This window comes from Mastigoproctus giganteus, chromosome 1 (genome assembly GCF_048544385.1).
Source record: "Mastigoproctus giganteus isolate SK-2022 chromosome 1, ASM4854438v1, whole genome shotgun sequence".
NCBI classification, from domain to species: Eukaryota; Metazoa; Arthropoda; class Arachnida; order Uropygi; family Thelyphonidae; genus Mastigoproctus; species Mastigoproctus giganteus.
In genome coordinates, this window is record NC_143575.1 from 81,273,814 (window position 1) to 81,295,630 (window position 21,817).

General features: G+C 35.6%; 1 protein-coding gene across 1 annotated transcript in view; it reads left to right on the forward strand.

The window, feature by feature from the left end:
* schlank (ceramide synthase schlank) overlaps positions 1 to 21,817 on the forward strand; it is a 204,038-nt gene that overhangs the window by 97,663 nt on the left and 84,558 nt on the right. Inside the window, exons 5-6 of the mRNA XM_090380709.1 lie at positions 13,733 to 13,783; positions 19,491 to 19,583. Coding sequence (XP_090236835.1) covers positions 13,733 to 13,783; positions 19,491 to 19,583 — 144 coding nt within the window. The remainder of the gene's footprint in view (positions 1 to 13,732; positions 13,784 to 19,490; positions 19,584 to 21,817) is intronic.

Consider the following 21,817-nt stretch of genomic DNA (forward strand, 5'->3'; position numbering starts at 1 on the left):
TAGTCAAAAAAAAATTATTGAGAAATCCCTGTATTTTATTTTGTTGGGAAATCCCCTCCCTGTGTTACGTTCTGTGCTATTCAACTTGTGGAAAAATCTAGATTTAAAAGTTTTATTACAATTGGATAGCACACCAGGTCAACCAAACATTGAAGTTATGTTCCTACCACCACAGTTGTACTAGGTTAATAAAACTTCTTTCATTCAGCCATTGGATCAAGGCATTATATCCACCTTTAAAACTCATTACTTCAGAAAATCATTACAATGGATTTTGGAAAAAATTGATTCTGAATCTATTGAAGTAATGGAAACATTTCTCAGTTGTGGACTGTATCAGAATCATAGCTTTATCGCTGAAAGAACTAAAACCATGAACATTAAATGTGTGTGGAAAAATGTATGGCCATAGTTAGTTAATTCGGGAAATATGGTTCAACCAACAGAAAATGGAATCGGTGCGATAGTAGAACTTGCTATGTCGGTAGGAGGGGAAGGTTTTGATGATATAACAATTGAAGTCCTTCTGGGTAGCACAATCGCCCTCTCCCCACACTGGGTGGAAAAGACCTGAGTTCGAATCCCATTGATGATGGGAGGAATTTTTATGGGTCTTTTTCACAACGTGGCTTAGTTAGGTGGGCTCAGATGAGGGTAGCATGATTCCCCCCCCCCCCAGAATCTTGGGTTTTTCATCCAGTAAAACAGAAAATCGACCTCAGGACACACGCAATTTATAAACAATATACACAAAGTAACATGGCCTAAGTTGCCTATGCTCCTAAAAAAATTTAAAAAAAAAAAAAAGATATGATTACTGAAGACATTTGAGAATTACTGGTAGAAAAAGAGGCTGGCAAAGCAGATTTCGTGGAAATGGCATCAGAAGTAAAACCAAATCAATTCAGAGTAGATATAGCAGATGAAAATTCTAAACTTCCAAATTTTACTCTAAAAAAGCATATGGGAAGGCATAAAGTTAACCGAGCAATTAGAATCTTATTTTTTGAATGCAGATTCTTGAATGAAAGGAACCCAAAGTTCAAAAGGGAGCTTCAAAAATGCTTAGTTCCATACAATGAATTCACAAAAATTAATCAAGCAAAAGTTCGATAGTAGAACGATAGCAGTAAACAAACAGATTACTGATTTTTTTAAAGAGAGTAGAAGATACATGAAATCTAGAATGGTGTATTTTTGTTAATGAAATAGTGCATTTTTGTTAGCTTTTGGAACATAACCCCCCTTTTTGTACTTTTTCTTAGTCCATTATAACCCGGTTTCACACAACATGACATTTTATAGGAACCTAACTGCCATGTTATTCGAGGATTACCTGTATTCTCCTACGCTACTGATTACGCTACAATATTGCAGCCAAAACACCACTACGATGGTGGTAAGTGTAGTGAGTTGTAACTAGCTAAATTTTAAAAAAATACGCTAACGAATGTGATTAAGCCTATGTAATCTTTTTGTAAAACACAAATTAATACATTAACTAATCAAAAAATACAAGATATATGCTCAAAGATGATTAAACCCTTTAAAATACTTATTTATTGCAATTTAAACCTTACTATTCTTCTGAGCTACTGGTTATACTACAATATTCCTGCCAAAAAACACCGCTACGATAGCGATATAGGAGTAGAGTTGTAACTTACAAGATCACTAGCTAAATTTAAAAAATAAGCTAACGAATGCCACTATGCCTATTTAATCTATTTGTAAAACATAAATTAATATGCTGACTAATCAAAAATATGATTAATTTTCAATGAAAACCTATCGGCTTGCAGCAACTACAGAAGTCTACGTCTTCACCAAGCGACACCTGGCATTATTCAGAGTGTAATCAAATCAAAAATATTGCTTTCTGTTGTCCGTTCAACATGTTTGCATAGAAAGCTGTCATCCAAAAAATTCAAAAATGTTTTGCTACTGATTGAGTTGTCAACCTAAAATTTCCAATCAATAACTAGAAAGTTAAAATCCCTCATTATAACACATTCTGATTTTCCTGTTCACTCTGTTTGTCTGTATAGTTTTTCATTATACTATCCTCCACTGATGTCTGTCCTTTCTATACACACAGTTCCCATATTAAAATTTTGCATTCCCCCATAACATAGTGACACACCATATTTCTGATATTCATAAAATGTTAACAAGACAAAATGATGCAAGGAAGCAGACTTTTTCAGCATCTGTAAAAAAAAAAGTTAAACATAAGAAAGGCACCTGGGATGGATGGGATCTATCCAGTTATATTAAAGGAGGCAGCAAAGGAAGTAAGCAAATCCTCAGCCGTAATTATGAGAGCATTCTTGTACTCGGGGGAAGTCTCCACGGACTGGAGATGTGCAAATGTGTCTCCAATTCACAAAGGGGGATCAAAGGGTGACACAAGTAATTACAGACCTGTTAGTTTGACTTCTGTTCCAGGAAAAATAATGGAGTCACTGGTTAAAAAAGCATTGCAGGATCATTTAGACAAGACTGTAGCAATAATTCAGACACAGCATGTGTTTTCTTAAAGGGGAAGTCTTGTCTGACCAATTTGTTTGGATACTATGATGTGGTCACAAAGGAGCTGGATGCAAAAAATAATTTTGATATTATATACTTGGATTTCAGGAACAGTTTTTGATACTGTTGCGAGGCGCCTCCGTAGCCAGGTGGGAAGGAGCAGCAGTGAGTAGCACACGCTTCTTGATTAGACCGGGGTTCGAGCCCGTCACCACCAAATACGGAGGATGCGGAAAGGTCAGGAATGACCACCGCATGTTCACGGAGCAATATGGCCTTAGTTGCTAATGCTCCTAAAAAACAAACAACATCGAATTGATACTGTTGCACATGAAAGACTACTGTACAAATTGGAGCAGTGTGGCATTAAGGGAGAGTTGCTAGAATGGATAAAAGAATGGTTGAGTGGGAGAAGACAGAGTGGTGGTCAATGGATACTGCTCTACATGGACTAATGTTATTAGTGGTGTCCCTCAGGGTTCAGTGTTGGGCCCATTGTTGTTTTGTATATTTATCAATGATATTGATGAAAGTATATCAAGCTTAATGTCAAAGTGTGCAGATGATACAAAGGTTAGCAGAGTTGTTAATAACAGTGATGACAGTATGTTGCTGCAACAGGATCTGAAAAAGTTGGGCAGATGGGCTGAGAAGAGGTAAGTGAAGTTTAACATTGACAAATGCAAAGTACTGCATATGGGTAGCAATAACTCCAGAGAAATACACCAACTATGTGGGGTTACACTTGGGGGAGGGAAGAATGAAAGAGACCTTGGGGTAATTGTGCATTCAAATATGAAGTTTTCTGAGCAATGCAGACAGGCTGCCAGAGTACGTCATGGGGGTCTTGTCAGTGATATACAGGAATATGGAGGTGATTATCCCCTTGTATAAGGCAATGGTCAGGCCACACCTTGAGTGCTGTGTACAGGTCTGGAAGCTTCAATTTAGGAAGGATTAGAGTTGCTAGAATGAGTACAGAGAAGGGCAACAAGACTGGTGAAGGAAACGAAGGGGTGCTCTTATGAAGAAAGGCTTAAGTTCTGCAAACTAGTCACCTGCGAGGTGATCTGATTGAGGTGTATAAGGCCTTGAATTGATTGAGCAGGCTTAATGCTGAGGCGATTCTTCCTCTTATTCAGATTACAAACCTGGGGTGCATAGATTCTGATTGAGGAAAGACAGATGTAAAATAGATGGGTGGAAGTTTGCCTTTAGCCAGCGGGTAGTTGATTGGTTGGACAGACTTCCATCTTTTGTTGTGGAAGTTGATAGCTTAAATAAATTCAAGGCAGAACTAGACAAACATTTGGAATGAATGGATCAGTGAAATGGGAAGGGGGTTTTTTTTTTTTTTTTGGCTCATGCTGTAAAGCTTGCTTTCTTGCATCATGTGCCTCTACTAATGCTAATGTCATTAAGGAAGATAAGAAACAGAAGCAGCCTCGTCACTGATCTCTGAGGGGCTATTTGCTACACAGATTTATCCTGAGGTATATCCACTTATGAATACTAACTGTTTCCTATCTTTTTGCAAGCCCTTAATGTGACACACAGGCCCTTTCCATTAATTCCAATTTGTTACAGTTTATATAATATCCTTTCAAGGTAAATCATATAAAAATCTTTATTGAAATCAAAGTAAATAATGTTAAAGTTGCTTCTTTCATTCACCTGTTTATAACAACCTCAATAATTAATCAAGTTGGTCAGGCAGGACTTCCCCTTCACAAACTCTTACTGTAGTCCATTAAGGATACCATACTTATCAAGGTAGTCTTGTGTTGTATTTTTAATCCTTCAATCGTGAGGAAGATTCCATGATCTTCTCCACCACTGAAGTCAAACTTGCTAGCTGATCTATAGTTGCCCATCACATTTTCTGCACCTCTTTGTGGTCTGGAGAGATGTTAGTGCTTTTTCAGTTAAGTGGGATAATCCTAGAGTCTAATGATGATTTCATTAACATCTCCAAAGGGATGATGCACTCGCATGCAGCTTTTATTTTTTTTTTGTATAACAGGATATATATAGTATCCATTCCAGAACCTTACTTTCACTCAGCTTCAGTAGTTTCCCTTATCAGTCTTCTCTGAGATTGATATATTACTTAATTTAGAGCATTCTGACTCCTTGTCACCAATTTTTCATGGTTTGAATGGTCTTTCAACTGTAAAGATCATTGCAAAATATATATTCTTGCCTGTCACTTTTACTGGGTTTTCTGTGACTTTTCCACTTGATCAAGTATGGAGCCTGTCTGACTCATTCTCTTCTTTTTTGTATTCATGTACAAAAAGGACTCTTTGTTAGTAGTTTCTCTTGCTTGGCTTTTGCCTGCCTTACCCCATAAGTGGCTTTACTATGTATATATCCTTATAATATTCATATAAGTATCAGTATCTTGCAGTAGTCCATAACTATCCCATGCTTTTTTTTCTCTTTTGCTCAGTTAAATCCTTAACCTCACTTGTCATCTTTCATTTGCAGAATTTTTCCCTGCAACAAATGCATTTATATTTGTAGCTTCCTTTATATTTATAACCTATTTGTAGCTTCCAGGATTTCAATCCCATGTATACTTCCCATAATGAATTCGTATCCAACCAGTTAATAGAGCCGAAGAAATAAAATACCCCAGTCTCCTATAGTTCTCTCTTTTGAAAATTGAAGCACTCCCCTTTTTGACTAAGAAATCGCTTTGGTCACTGCTCATGTTATGACATTGTGTTCTCTTTCTGCTATTGGTTCCTGCACTGTCAAATTTTGGATGCAGTTTGGATCCTTGGTGAGAACCAATTTTAAGATATTAGAGTTCCTTGTACTTTCTCTGTCATATTGGAATAAATAATAATTATGGCTCAAAAATCTCTTCTCATGGTGCATTGTCTATCAACAGTTTCCAACAAATTCCTTCTTGGCTATACTGTACCCACCATAAATAAGATTCAGTTTAAAAGATTCATCTAGAATCTTTAGTTTTCTTGGTCAGTATACAGTGGGCAGATAAAAAAAACTACATCACCTTAAAAAAAGTAACATTTGTAGTGAAATCTATAAGATATTGTATGATTACAGTCATTTTGTTTGTCACAAAGCAAAGGTCAGATAGTGCTTCAATTGCATCAGGCAGTAATTGCAAGGTATTGCATCAGCCATTTCAATAAATATGTCGTTGGAAAGGTATACATGCTCATCACTAGTCTGTTTTGTGGAGGCGTAAGCATGCCTCCATATGTTCAGTTGACACCAAGAAAAAAAAGCTGTTGCTCTGTCCCAGGAAGCGCTTTCTACGCGTGCTATCGTTGATAAAATAGGTTGCCATCAGTCAACAATATATTGACTGGAATTTGTGAGTTGGTCACTCACACTAGCAAGGCATTTGTGGATTTATTGGATGATTATTTGTTTCATCAGCATGTTCGGGAGGCAACTAGAGGGAGTACCTGATTTGATTATCAGTAGTGATTCTTCGTGCATTAAGAATCTGCAGATAAAGGAACCACTTAGGTGGCAGTGATCACAGTGTGCTGAAGTGGGATTTACACAAAGAGGTAACTACCATCAGGGGTAAAGGGAAGGGTTTTTGCTTTGGTAAAGGCGACTATGATGGTCTGAGACAGTATTTAAATTCTATACAGTGGGACCAACTGATGATGTTACCAACAGCAAATTCAAAATGGGAAGCATTCAAAGAACTTATCTTGGAAGCTACTAAGCTTTACATACCAACTAAGAAATATTATTCGAGGTTTAGGCCTAAATGGATGTCATGTGAACTAATGAGTCATATGGCAGAGAAGAAAAATGCATGGGATACATATAAATTAACATGTGACACAGAAGCCTATGATAGATATGAGTTGATCTGTAACCAAGTTGCAAAGGAGGTTAGGCAGGCGAAGGCAGATTACGAGAAATCTTTGGCAAAGGATGCAAATAAAAACAGCAAAGAGTTCTTTACTTATGTAAACTCTAGAAGGAAGGGGATAAATCAGATTCGTCCACTTGATATCTATGGTTCAACTGTTGATGATCCTGCTCAGGTAGCTAACAAACTAAATGAATATTTTTCATCGACATGCACACATGAGGAGTTATTCAGCAAGGGGAATGCCAGAGGTGTATTGAACTCTGGCAGTAAGCTAGATAATCTTGTAATAACTGAGAGTAAAGTGGAGGAGAAATTATTGAAGATAAACACAAGAAAGGCAGCAAAGCAAGCAACCAAACCCTTAGCCATAATTATCAGAGCTTTATTGGACTCAGGGGAGGTACCCATAGACTGGAGATGTGCAAATGTGACCCCAATTCATGAATGAAGATCAAAGGCTGAAACAAGTAATTATAGATGAGTTTAACTTCTGTTCCAGGAAAATTAATGGAGGCACTGGTTAAAGAAGCACTGCAGGATCATCTAGACAAGACTTCGGTTATAGCTTGGACACAGCATGGTTTTGTTAAGTGAAAGTCTTGCCTGACCAATTTGATTGGATACTATGATGCCGTCACAAAAGAACTGGATGCTGGGAATAACTTTGATGTTATATACTTGGATCTTAGAAAGGCTTTTGATACTGTTGCACATGGAAGACTGCTGCACAAATTGGAGCAGTGTGGCATTGGAGGAAAATTGCTGCAATAGGATCTGGAAAGGTTGAGCAGATGGGCTGAGAGGTGGCAAATGAAGTTTAACATTGACAAATGTAAAGTACTACATATGGGAAACAGCAACCCCAGTGCAACGTATCAACTCTGTGGTACTACATGACAGTGGTAGAGAATGAAAAGGACCTAGGGATAATTGTGCAGGCAGATATGAAGTTCCCTGAGCAGTGCAGATGGGTGAAAGAGTAGCTCATGGTGTCTTGTCAATGATATACAGGAATTTTTCTAGCAGGGATAAGGAGGTGATTATTCCCTTGTACAAGGCAATGGTCAGGTCACACCTTGAGTACTGTATACAGGTCTGGAAGCTTCATTTCAAGAAGGATGTAGAGCTGCTGGAACGAGTACAGAGAAAGGCAACAAGATTAGTGAATGGAACGAAGGGTGCTCTTACGAAGAAAGGCTTAAGTTTTGCAAATTACAGTGTCTAGAGATTAGACACCAGCGAGGTGATCTGGTAGAATTATATAAAGCCTTGAATGGTTTGAGCATGCTCAGTGCTGATGGGATTCTTCCTCTTGCTCAGAATAATCACCTGAGAGGGCATAAATTCAAATTGAGGAAAGACAGATGTAGGATAGATGTGCGGAAATTTGCATTTAGCCAGTGGGTAGTTGGTTGGTGGAACAGACTTCCATCCCTTGTCGTGGAAGTTTATAGCCTAAATAAATTTAAGGCTCAGCTGGACAGGTATTTTGAACGAATGGAGGGGTGAAGTGGAAGTGTTTTTTTTTTTTTTTTTGACTGATGTTGCGTAAGCTTGCTTTCTTACATCATATGCCTCTACTAATGCTAATGCTAACAGTATTCCGTGTGCTGGAATTAAAGCATGAAACCAGTGATGTGAAGAGACGACTTGGATCAGGCCGTAAGAGAGTGACTACACCCTCCCAAGATCGATATTTGAAATGGCTATGCCTTCGTAATTGCCATGCTGGTGCTCGTGATCTAAAACTGGACTTTGAGATGGCCTCTGGCGTAGAAACAAGTGCACGAACTATCAAAGACAGCTTTCGGAATATGGTCTGCGTGCCTATCGGCCCAAGAAGAAGCCCTTGTTGACCCAATGAATGAGGAAGAAGCAACTTGCTTGGGCTAAAACACGTTTCATGGACAAAAGAGCAATGGGACACAGTTATTTTTTCTGACTAATCAAAATTCCACCTCCATGGCTCGTTTGGGAAGCAATATGTCAGAAGATGAAAATCGGAGGCATACCATCCTGACTGCATAACACCGATTGTAAAGTTCCCCACTGGTCAGATTGTCTGGGGATTCATAACAAGCAAAGGTGGAGTGAATTAAGTTTATTAACGGAACAGTGAATGCAGAAACCTACACTGCCATCTTGGAGGAGTGCCTGAAACCTGTTATTAGGGATCGCCACACACAAGTCCAAAAACTGCATTTTTCAACAGGACTTGGCATCTTGCCACACAGCAAAATTGATAAGTTTTATGCTATTCAGATTTAATGATGAGTTTGTCTTCTTGTCTCACAAGGCTTAAAACATACTTACACCAATGTTTTCCCTCGTTTTACTCCCTTAAGGTGCAGTCATACCTCAAATGCTGGCATTACAGTGTTGGGCTGATCCGGCAACATGGTCTAGATTTGAACTCTATTGAAAATTGCCTGGAACATAATGTCATGTAAGATTCAGCTTCAGGAGAGCATTGTAAGGGTGTGGTACCCCGAAATTGGGCAACCGTATATCCAGAAGCTGATTAACTCTTATACTCAGATTAACTCAGATCATTGCAAGGCTGTAATTGCAGCTCGAGGAGGAACAACAAAATATCGAGAACTTATTTTGCTGATTTACAGTACATAATACTATTACGTTATCGTTTCATTTCAGTTTGTACACATAAATGCAATAAAATGTATGTTTAGTTGTCATGGTTGCCATTTGCATGAATTCTCATCTTTCCATTAATTACGCATTTTTCCCTTTGGGAAGATATTTATAGTAATTAGGTATATCAGGTGGAGTCTTTAATGGATTTCATTCACAGAGATATATATTCCATCTAAAAAATGCATTTCTAACATTTCTGCAACCCACAATGCAGTGCAAAACACATTATTTGCAAAATTCACAGGTGATGCAGTTTTTTTTGTCTGTCACTGTAGAATCGCATACTTGGATCTCTGTTGAGACCCATTTGAATTTTCTGTAGGGCATCAACTCGTGTTCTTAGAGGCTTAATCTTACCTGACAATACACAGTTGTAATTTAAGGTTTTCACTCCTACATCTGGGTTATAGAAAAGACTTGCCATCAGCTAGAGAAAGTTCTGCGACAGTGAGTACAAAGAAAAAAAAAAAGGCCATACTTCACCGATGAATTTTCAGTGATAATCCCCCCCCCCACAACAGTCTTGGCATCCTGTGAATGTTATGCATACCTTTTCCAATTGAAATAATAATTATTTAAGTAAAGATTTTAATAATAAAAATATCAAAACAAGTACTGTTGAATTACCTTTAAAAATGTCCTCCTTAAAAATTTAATTAAAAATTACAAAAGTTGTCACACTACATTGGATAAATTTAAATTTAGATCCAGTAACTTCTGTTGTTGGTCTACATGAACATCAACAAGTATTTTTATTTCCACCCTGCTTTTCTGGCTACTGCTTTTCCCAATAGAACCAGTACAAGAAAGAATAATTTTCATCTCTGCTTATGGGTGGCATTAAACTCTTAGTACGTTTAAATCTCCCCCCCCTACCCCAAAGCAGCATTTTTTAAACCATCTAATATTGCTGCTGCAGCATTTGCAAATATTCTTATAACCCTTTTACTCAAGAACAGTCCCTTCTGTTAAACAAGAACATGTCATGCTGAGAAAATTTGACCCCATGAGCACTGCACATTCCTCCAGAATTGAATTGATTGACAAGTGTCTCATCATGAACTCTTTCCTGTCGTGTCTTTGCAAAATTCCAGATACTTTCAAATTCTGCCCTAATTTTCAGCTTTTTTCTCAATGCCACCTCATATCTGTTGAATAAAGCCTCACCAACATGTACAAAAACAACACCTTTTGTGCCCTTAAAAAGTAACTACAGTCAGCCCTCTATATAACGAATTCGATCATTCCCTTGAAAAAATTTGTTATACAGAAATTTCATTATAAAGAAATAGGACCTTTTTCAACAACGAAAAATACTGCAAATTCAGAAATATAGTAAAAGATGGGAAAGAAGTGGGAATAAATAAATTTTAAAACAATTTATTAATAGATACATATTAAGAAATTACTACTTACATGATGCCCATATTTTATTAGTACACTTTTAAGAATTATGTCGTAAAATATTTGGTTATTTTTTGTTGTACGCTGGATTCTACTGTACACCATTCATAAAAATGTTCACATTTGTTTAAACTTTAAACACTCAGATATATTTTCTGTTACATTTTCTTCCCACTGAAAGCCTCGATGCAAAGTTTCAAATGCTGCCAACATTTGTTTGAAAGGTTTGATATTGCCCTCATTTTCATCCAACTCATCATTGATATTGTCACTCAGATATTCAGCTACTATGACATCGTTATCAACTCCTAAAAATTCGTCGAGAACAATTTCTCCACTGATCAAACCTTGATTGAAACTCTTCCCAAGATTGCTTAATGCCTTCTAGTAGTTAATCCCTCTCATCTCTGTTAATTAGCATTTTAGCAAAACCTGCTTTTGCAAAACAATTCTTAATCTTTGTTTCCATCACATCTTGACTCCACACTTTCACCAACTCTTGATATGCACATACACAAATCTATAATATAATCAATAGGTTGGTTGGTTTCTATTCTCAGTATAATTTTTTTCAGTATGCGCCTTTGGTAATGCATTTCAATAATGCCTTGGTCCATTGGCTGCAGTTAAGACAAATTATTGAGAAGGAAGAAAACAAGCTTCACACTTGTAAGTTTCAAAATTACCGAGTGAAGGTGGGCAGGGCAGTTATTATTATTAGCCATATAGTGCAAGGAAGCCTGAGGCTTATGCTGCACCAGCCAAAAAAAAAAAAAAAAAATTTCCAAATTGCCTTGAGAGAGAGAGAGAGAGAGAGAGAGAGAGAGAGAGAAGAATGATGATATCCAGCTCAGGACCCGTGGTGTGCCAAGCCCATACACACCAGATGTAAGCCCCTGGGGTTGTTCACAATCAATGTGACTTTTCTGTTTTCTTTCGTTATCTTTCTATCGAAATTTAAAATCCACTGCTCAAAAATTTCTCTTTTCATTCAAGGTTTTTTTGTTGTAGTTGTAGTCCAACTCTAAAGACTTTATTCCTTTGAAACATTGGGGTTATTTACTTTTGTCTGTTACCAAAAGCTTCAATTTTTCATTACCAGCCATATTTGCAACCAAGAGTGTAATTCTCTCCTTAGCCGACCGGGCTAGCCGAGTGGGTAAAGTACCTGCCCGGCAACCCAAAGGTCGCGGGTTAGATTCCCGCCTCGAGCTTGGATCAAAGTACTGCAAAAACCTTGGAAGGTGCAATATGGCCACAAAAGCCGATGCGCCAACAACTTCCAAATCAAAAAAAAAAAAAAAAAATTCTCTCCTTACTATTTTTACCACCTAAACATCACTTTTAAAAGTCGGTGTCTTGTTCAGCAAACATTTAAAAAATAGACATGTTTCATCAATGTTGAATATGTCTTTGGACTTGTAGTCCTCCATAATTTTTTTTTCAAAACTGTATCTTTCCGATGGGTATAGGTTTCTTCGATTGCAACTCCACTTTCATCAGAAATAACAGTAAGCCATGACGCTCTTTAAATTTGTCCAGCCTACCAGAACTGGCTTGGAATGTTTTGTGCCTCGGAAAAGATGCGTACTCCATAGCCTTTTCTTTTGTTAATAGCCCTGATATCGGCATGTTTTGGTCTCAAATCAACTTCATACACTTAAAAATTGCTTCATCTACATTTTCCCAAAGGCATAATTTCGCACACTTCCGACTGGGTCCCATTTCCTCAAACAGTTTGAGAATTGAAACAGGATTTTTCAGAATGGTTGACACACTACTGGCAGGGATATCAAATTTTAAAGCGTTTTCTTTTTTTTAACGCTGCGATCTACACTGTTAAGCACTTCCACTTTTTCACACTACACTCAAGGATTTCCTCTCAGACACTGTAAGGTTACTTGCACAGCAGTTAAAACAAAGCTGAAATTAGGGACCACTTATAGCTACCATGTAAACAGAGACAGGTGAAATTTAGTGAAAGTGTGGACGACTCATTTCTTCGAAACAACAGATGAATTTCTGAGATAAAGGGAAATCACTCTCCTAATTCTCTAATAGGATACTTATGGTAGAAAATAGGTTGACCAGAGCAAATGCCCGCATTGGGAATATACCTTAATCTTTACCAATGGCTGTGAACAGCTGACCAGCGGGACTTCTTGGCATAGTAGTGTATAAGTTGTATAGGTTTTACTTCTTTTTAGCCATTGCTGGGCAAGGGCCTCTCCCAAACTGGCATCTTTTTCTATCCCATGCCATAGTTGGCCAGTTTCCTCCTGCAGGGTTTTACAGGTAAAATGTTTTAGCTTTTAATTTGTGGAATTAAAGCCTTTAGCTATTAAAAGCTAAAGGGATTAATGTTTGATCCTTTTAGCTCTTAATTCATGCTTTCTATGGCATCAGCTTTATTGCCTAAAGGCCAGAGGTGTGAACAATGTGTACCCAGTTCTCTCAAAATCAGTTCATTATATGGAAATTTTTTTTCGTTATACAGAAACTATTTTCAATGTAATGACCAAGGAAAAATCAAAAAAGTTCACTACATATAGCGAACTTTTTTGATTATAATCATAAAAAGTTGGGATTGGGAGTCTATTGTATCCCCAAGCCAGAAAATAAAATGCTGAGATATGTGTGCTACTGTTAAATTATTTCAACTCGGGCAGTGAAATATAACTCTGCAATCTTTACTACAAAGTGCAAAATAATTGCAACTGCATGTGAAAATTTCCCACAATATTTGGTCATCACAGTCACCAGATCTAGATCAATCTGATTTTTATCCTTGAGTAACAATGAAAAGAGTGTACACCAACAATATTCATCTTCTTCTTGAACTTAAAGGAATCATCACGGTTCGTCAAAAACACTTCTCTGATTGAGTTATCGTGTCTTTGTAAACAGGATGTGTGGATGCTTGTCTACAAGCGTTATCACCCCCTATGATGTGTGGATGCTTTTCTACAAGCATCCACACATCATAGGGAAGTGATTTCCAGCATTTGCTATAACTTAGTTAAGTATAAAATATATTTTAAAATTATCACAATTGAAATATCTGCACATTTCTGGACTTTACCTTCATCCTGTGTGATTTGTTGTTTTTCCCCTACTCGGACTTAAACTTTCAATTACTTTGCAATATGTCCTTCAGTTATGAATTTGTAAGTTCTAATGAATATTTTTTAATTGTTTTTTATTTATTTTATTATTATTTATTTTATTATTATTTATTTATTATTATTATTTTTTTTTTTTTTCCAGAAACCTTGGCTGTGGGATACTAAACACTGCTGGTATAATTATCCACATCATGTATGTATTATTCATATTACATTTTAATATTACAAAAATTAAGCATCACTACAGGTGCATTGAAACAATGTTTGACATCGAACATAAATGCCATTGCACTGTTGTATGAACTTATATCACCCATAAAATATTTATCATTAAAGTTTAAAAGATAAATTTATCATTTATCTTTTAAATCAACATTTTGTCCAGGTTCTGACAATTGCTCTAGTCCATTAGGGTTAACAATTAGTAAAATGTCTCCCAGTACACTTGCCTTTAAAATGAATTGTGGTTACAGTGAGATTCTTCACTTAATAGCACTGCATTGAAATAAACAATACTCCAGGTCCAATTTTATTATTTAAAATAATCTTTCCGGAATACTACTTACTCAAGTAGTATTTTGGAAAGATATATTCAGATTTTATCTGAATATCTGCATAAGTACGACAACTAGAAACTTTCTGAATTGGTAGTGCTTCAGCCCATAGATGAGCAAAAGTAGTTCATCGTGTGTAAATCATGGCTGCAGCTAGGAAATTTCAAATGCTTCATAACCTCATCCAGTTTTTGCAATCAAGAACTTGGCGAGTGGAGAGCGTTGAGAGAGTTGCAATTCTGCTTCATTTTTCTTGCCATGAAACTAGCAAGTCTAGTGCCGACAGCCACACATTGCTTGCACATCATCTGTAATGAATCCTCTTAGTTTTTTCCAGGAAATCTAAGAACCTTCCAAATATTTGGAAAGTTCTTAACTTTCACATCTTTCCCCAAGGTTATGTTATTCAAGCTCCTTAGTTGCAACACAATTTGCTCCCACTTAAATAAAATTTGACAGCTATCCCAGTATCTTGATGTTTTCACTTTTTGTTGCATGCATTCAAATAGAATATCAAATTTTAAGCCTTTTTAAGTACATCTTGTGGTGCAGGTCTTAATAGCCTCGCCTTCCTAAAATGATTTTTCCTACTTAACAATCAAGAGAGCTACCTCATGGTAGGTGCCTCCGTAGCCAGGTGGGAAGGAGCAGTAGTGCATATCACATGCTTCTAGATTAGACCAGGGTTCGAGCCCGTCACCACCAAATACAGAAGATGCGGAAAGGTCAGGGAATGACCACCGCATATCCCGGAGCAATATGGCCTTAGTTGCTAATGTTCCTAAAAACCAAAACAACAACAACCTACCTCATGGTTTACATAAGTAATCTATTCTTGAGAAGTAGTGAAATGAATATTGAGTGTTGCTACATCTTAAATTTTTCTAACATGACAGCTAGAGTTAACCAAAATGCACTAGTGTACACTTTACAAGATGCTGCTCACTCTTTGACTTATAATCCTTGAGAATGGCAATTGTCTCCTGATAAATTAAATATTCATGTTACAAAAATGTAAAAAAAAAAAAAAAAATACACACATACACACAGTAAGACCCCCGTATCCTCGGGGGATACATTCCAAGACTGGACAAATGTGGTTGGCTGAAACCGCGGATATAAGTGAACACCTGCTGACCCTCATATATAACGTGATTTTCTTGTACATACATGCCTATAATGAAGTTTAATTGATAAATTAAACACACAGTAAGACATTATCAACATTGAATACGGTAATCATAAAGTACAGCAGACTCTTGATTTACCGGGATTGGATTAACTGGGACACTTCAAGACTCCAACTTAAATCAACCAGAAATCATAAAATTCAAGTAATAACTAGAATAGGTATAAACAGATATTTTGCAATTTGTAAATAAGTGACAAGAACTGGTGTTATAAGTCGTCAATGGGAGATTATTGTACCTATTATCTTGCAACCCCCACTGTCTTCACACCTACCACTCAAAACAAAAAAAAAAAAAAAAAAAAAAGAGAGAGAGAGAGAGAGAAAACAAATGTTTAGTTTGATTTAGTGCTTCCTATAGATTGTTGTGTTCCATCACACCACAAAAGGACAAATTTTGTTTTGTTATTTATGTTAGGGATGTTGGATTTTTTTATTTTTTATTTTTTTTATTTATTTTTTTTGTTTAGAAATCACAAAAATGATGGACAAACGCAAGAGTTGTGCTTTCAAATTAAACAAAAACTTGAAATTATTCAAGTTTGAAAACTGTGCATCTGTTAAATCTCTCAAGAACCATTATAATGTTGGTGACCAAACCATATGTGACATTGTGAAAAATAAATAGAAGCTATTCGACTTAACACCAACATCATAAAAAATAAAGGGAAGCATCGTATTGGACACGCAAGTAGTGCATGTTAAGGTTTTTTTTTTTTTTTTTCGTGGTTAACCGCGGGTAACTGAATCAGCGGATGGGGGGGGGCACAACTGTGTGTGCGTGTGTATGTATATATATATATATGTATATATATATTGTTAATTTTATTATATGGTATCTATCTATAGGGAATTAGGTGTATAAGAACCAAACTAATAAGTTAGTAAAAGAAAACTAGCTTTATTTTGGATGGCCTATATTCTAAAGGTGAAAGCTAATAATAGAATGTAAAGGAAAATAGAATTTAGAATAGTGAATATAACATTCTTTCACTTGGTCATCGGTCTGCTACTTCATTGGGGGCTTTGAGCAGACCGATAGCCAGACTAAAAGAATGTCTCATACATACCTGTTTCTGTTGCCCCCATACCAGTTTTGCCCGAGTTTAACCCTTAGGTAATTGTAAAGAAATGGTAATATTATTATTATTAGCTATATGGTGCAAGGGAGCCTGAGGCTTATGCTGCGCCAGGCAAAAATTTCCTGAGTTACCCAGAGAGAGAGAGAGAGAGAGAGAGAGTGTCAGAGTCAAAAGTAGAAGGGGAATCACCAAGAAAGAGAAGAATGATGATATCCAGCTCAGGACCCTGGGTGTGCCAAGCCCATACTCACCAGATGTGAGCCCTTATGTATTAAGTTTAAATTTTGTAAAATTGTCAGAATCAGCAAACTGGAATAGGCGACACAAAGCCCAACGGGTATTTATCAGCTTAAATCCGAATAGGTTCCTACCTCCTGCTTATTCTGTTGGGGGAGGGGGTCAGACTGAAAAAGAGATCACATTCCCGCCTTCAGGTTGTTTTATGTGTGCTAACTAAATTTTGGTGTGCAGCTGAATTGTGATGTGATGGTGAAATTGCTGTATGCAGTATGCCCTATGTTAATGCAAATGTTCTGATGGCCTTAAGAGGGTTTTTGGATGTTATTCTGAGTTGGTGGAGGGGTGCCTATGAACGCGGTAGGAACCTATATGAATGAAAAGATGTGTTAGTGAAAAAAATAATAAATAAATAAAAAAGGAAAATGCTATCCTCTGGACAAAGGCCAGTATAGCTTTTCTAAGGCATAACAACCCATGTATGTCCGTGGGGATAACTATATTTACAGTCTTCAATGTGAATTTCCACCCTGTATTTCTTAGTTTTAAACTGTGTTTGTAATTTGCTGATATGAATGGTTAATACATGGTTAAAATAATACCACAGGTGGGATTAATCTGTTGTTGGGAGGAATTGATGCAAGTCATTAAATTGCCAGTTAATAGATTGTTTATTTGGGGAGGGAATTTTTGGTCAACTGGGTTTTAGTACAGTCAGATGACGAGCCTCCTCTGAGGTTTCGTGGGGGATTGGATAGGTCTGTGGTAGGGTTAGGGCTTTCGAATGTGATCCCGGTGTGTCTGATCATTCATGGACTAAGAGAATTGAACACATGTAATAGTATTTTAATGAATTTTATGTAATTTTAAAATCGTGTCAAAAAATCGGGTTTGCAGAGTTATGCAAAGAAGACACCCTATGAAGAAATAGAGGTAACTCTTTTGTGATTTTAAAATTTGATTAAAACGCTGGGTATATTGAGCCTTTGTTCTCTTAGTTTTATAATAATCTCTTTTAATATCATTAGTACCAACATTATATCTCAATATCACCTTTTCTGCTCTTAAAAGACAACTGTTGTACAATATCATTAACTTTTGTCCCTTGCACACATACGCCGGTCCTGTTCCACCTAACCTTTTTTGCACCTTATTAATTTCCGATTTCCGTGACAAACAAAGTCACCAACAGTAGCTACTTCCTGTGAGACAAGTGTCTTCTACCTTTTTTAGAAGGCAGAATGAGTGCTTTTTCACTTTCAGCTGAAGGTAACAATCCTGCTGTGTTTCTGATGCATGAGTTTATATACCTTGTATCCAATTAAATCATATTTTAAAATTGATTTAAATAAAATCTTGATTGTTACTGTGGCTGTATCTATGTAGACTTCATATATTTAATAATTATATGCTAGAATCTTGTTAACACAAAGTTCAAGGGATCTAAATTTTCATGGTTAGTACAAGGTCTGTCACAAGTGTCATGCTATCTTTTTTTGGTGGGTGGGGGTGGTACATATATCTAACAAGAATAAGAAATGAATAAAGTAGTAAAAAATAATAAAATAAAACAGTAAAAACAAAAACAATAACAAAAGCTTTGTCTAACAATAATAAGAATAATACATACTATTATTTTTATTTATAAGATAAACTAAAATAGAAGAAAGAACATAATAAAAATATAGTATTTAATTTAATTCCGTATATTTCATATATACAGAAAAGCACTAAATCAGTAATTTAAAGTGAGAATCTAATTTCATTTGCATAGTTTTTGTTTTAAATGCATTGTTATCAAATGCAATAAGTTGTTTCTTTATACATTATTCCAGACATGATATGTTCTCTATTATGCTCAACACATTTTGGACTTTTTTTTTTTTTTTAGAAGGCATAGTGAGGGCTTTTTCACTTTCAGCAGCTCTTCTGGCATTAATGTGGTAACACCTTCATCATTAACCTTAAAAACTGCTCACATTTGCCAACTAATTCCATATGCTTCTTCAAAGTACCCCATTCCTCAAAACTGCTATATATTTGTTTTCTGGACTTGGGTTTTGGAGGAAATATCAAAAAAAAAAAAAAAATTCTCTCTTAAGCAAATTATTATTATTATACTTGATGCAACAGAGAGAGAGAGAGAGAAGACAGTTACAACTGATATTTTACATGAGTTGCTATTGTTCTCTCTCTCTGTTGCACTCTGAAAAACATTGATTGTCCTACACTCTATGTTCTTATGTTCTTCAGAATGTATTTATTTTGAAGCTACTATAAACTGTCTTTATGTAAAAGTGAATTAACGTCAGTGAAGTCTTTTGGGAAATTCAGAACCATGTGGTCACACACACATGCTGGTGGTCAGGCAATAATAGGACAACTGTACTGAGCTTTGTATTAACCATACAGAATGACATTATTTCTCACAAAGTAAAAACAAACTTTGTAATATATATTAACTGAATTTTGTAATAAACCAGTATGTTTACGTTATTTCCCTTTTCAGGGAACAATATGTACTTTGTACAAATGAGAATTTTGTATAAACCAAGTTTGTATTGAGATACATTCTTTTACTATTTTTGAACTGATAACCTGACATTATATTCGTCTGACAAGAGGAATTATTGTTGGAAAACCAAATAATTTATTTAGGAAAATAAAGAAATAATAAAGTTATTTATTTTTCCTCTTAATTTCATATTTAATTAATCTCTCTTAAATTAGTTATGTTTATTAAAACCAGAAATGGTGTTATATTTGTTTGCTTGGCAGCTTCTTGTGAATTCCATATACGCTTGTTTGATAAAATATCAGTTTTATTTCTGATTACAGACTGTAACACAAGATGTATGGTGGTACTATATGGTAGAGCTTGGATTCTACTGGTCTCTTACTTTCTCACAATTTCTTGATATTAAGAGAAAGGTAAGCAAAAAATAAAAATTCGCATTGTATAGAAATTGCATTTTAAGTTAGAGAAGTGCTTGAGCTTTTGTGTAAAGAATGGTATGTGTAACATAAAGGTGAAAAGCTTGGTAGAACATACATTTTCAAAAATCTTTTATTTTATTGTTTTTTTTTTAATATTTGAATAATAAGTGCAATCTTTTTTATATGGCCATTATGGAGCATTCCCTGGCTTTCCATAAAATTTTTGATTCATTTCCAAAGTCTATATTCTTATTTTTTATGAGTTGTTATTTGTGTAATATATTCTATGCAGAATATGTTATTAAAGGTACACTGTTAACAGACCATTTAGTTTACCGCTGTGACCAGGTAACATCTCCTTTGATTGCACTGCATTGAATTAGAAGGAATATTTTAAAAAATCATGAGAGTACGGTGCTTTCCAAAATATTCCCTTAATTCACCTCAGTGCAGTATAAAATGTGTAAAGTTGTAATTCCAGTGTACGGATCATCCATCACATGTATATTTTGCATTTTATGAAATTGAAGGCAGATTTCATTATTTTGTTTTTAACAACTTTTATGTTATATCTTTGAATTTACATAAAAGAGAAAAGATTTAGTTATTTGGATTCAATCCCAACTAAGTGCAAGTAGTTTCGGTTATCAGTGGGTAGCATTAACTAATTAGTGAAACTGCAGTTATAGGGAACCAATGAAATGTTGCATAGGATGTAAGTAGTGTTAGAAGCCATTTGTGAATGATGTATGTACAGTCGATGTATGTGTTCTCAATCTTTGTTTCCTGAACCTGTATTAGCTGTGCTATTGAATGAGCACAGCTAATACAGGTTATAAATTAATTGAATTTAATAGACTGGAATTACACACTTTGTGTGATTCCAGGCTATTAAAATAAAAATATTTAGAAAATATAAAATAAAATAAACACTAAGTAGCTATGGTTGCGCTATCACTTTGAAGGCATTTAGATGGAAAATGGCTTGAACAGTATTGGTTCTGAATTGTTCTGCATAAGCTGCTTTAAGTATACTAAGTTTGATACTGAATTATTCTATATTCAGCTTATTCTATGTTCCATTGCTTAAATAGATCTGAAAGGGTGTTCGGTTTAAAATAACATCTGGCATCTATGAATTTTGTGTACTTTAATTTTATTTTAAATTTACCTAGGTTTTTTTTGGATTTTTGAAACAATAGTTTGTGATTACTTTTGGATGGGAACTGGCCTGACGCACTCAAATTTTCCTTTTTATTTCTTAGGGGTTTTTTTTTTTTGTTAATTCTCTTTAAAAAAGCTATTTTTAATAAAAATTAAGTTTCTGATTTATAAAATAATGATTTGTTACATAACGTCCCTTATAGTACCGGCTTTTTTGTCAGATACAGAATGTAATATGCACCATCAAATACATTACTACGGCTTGAAGAATGATTATTTTGTCACACATTGCCTACAGCTTTTTTTTTGTTTCGTAGATGTCAGGCCAGATGGACTGTACAAAGGGGCTGATAACAAAACCGTTCGTACCAAATATTATCTTTCTAAATAAGTGTACAAAAAAATGGTTGGTCCTAAGTCTTTTCATAAATTATATAATCAATGCAGAAATTAATTTTTTTCCTCTCTCTCTCTCTCTCTCGCTCTCTTTCTCTCTCTCTCTCTCTCTCTCTCTCTCTCTCTCTCTCTCTCTCTCTCTCTCTCTCTCTCTCTCTCTCTCTCTCTCTCGGGCTGTTGCTTGGGGATCTAAATGTTTAGAAGCACGTGATGTATTAGTGTCCGATTTGTGGAAATCTCTCAGTCAGCAGTTGACTTCTATCACATAACTTTTTGATCCTTGTGGGATGCATAAATTCATTGATAATTATAATCTACTACATTGCAGTACTTACAAGAATATGCCAAAGCTTTGTTTACTCCGTGGAAGGTACTCCTTAGTACCTATAACAACTAATGCAAACTTAAATGTGATTATTATTGTCTACGATAACTGCTGAACTTAATGTTAGAATACCAAAACATAATTGACAGGTAGCTATTGTTACATAAACTGTCAATGTGTGATTCTCTTTTCAAATATGACAGGTGTGTTGATATTCTGAATGAAAGTTATTACAGTGGAATTTCATTAATATAGAGTTCACAGCACCCGAATTTTCACATTTTGTAATAATGAGGTTAGCAATAACAAGGTCTGTCAAAACTGGACTTTTTTTTTGGTACAT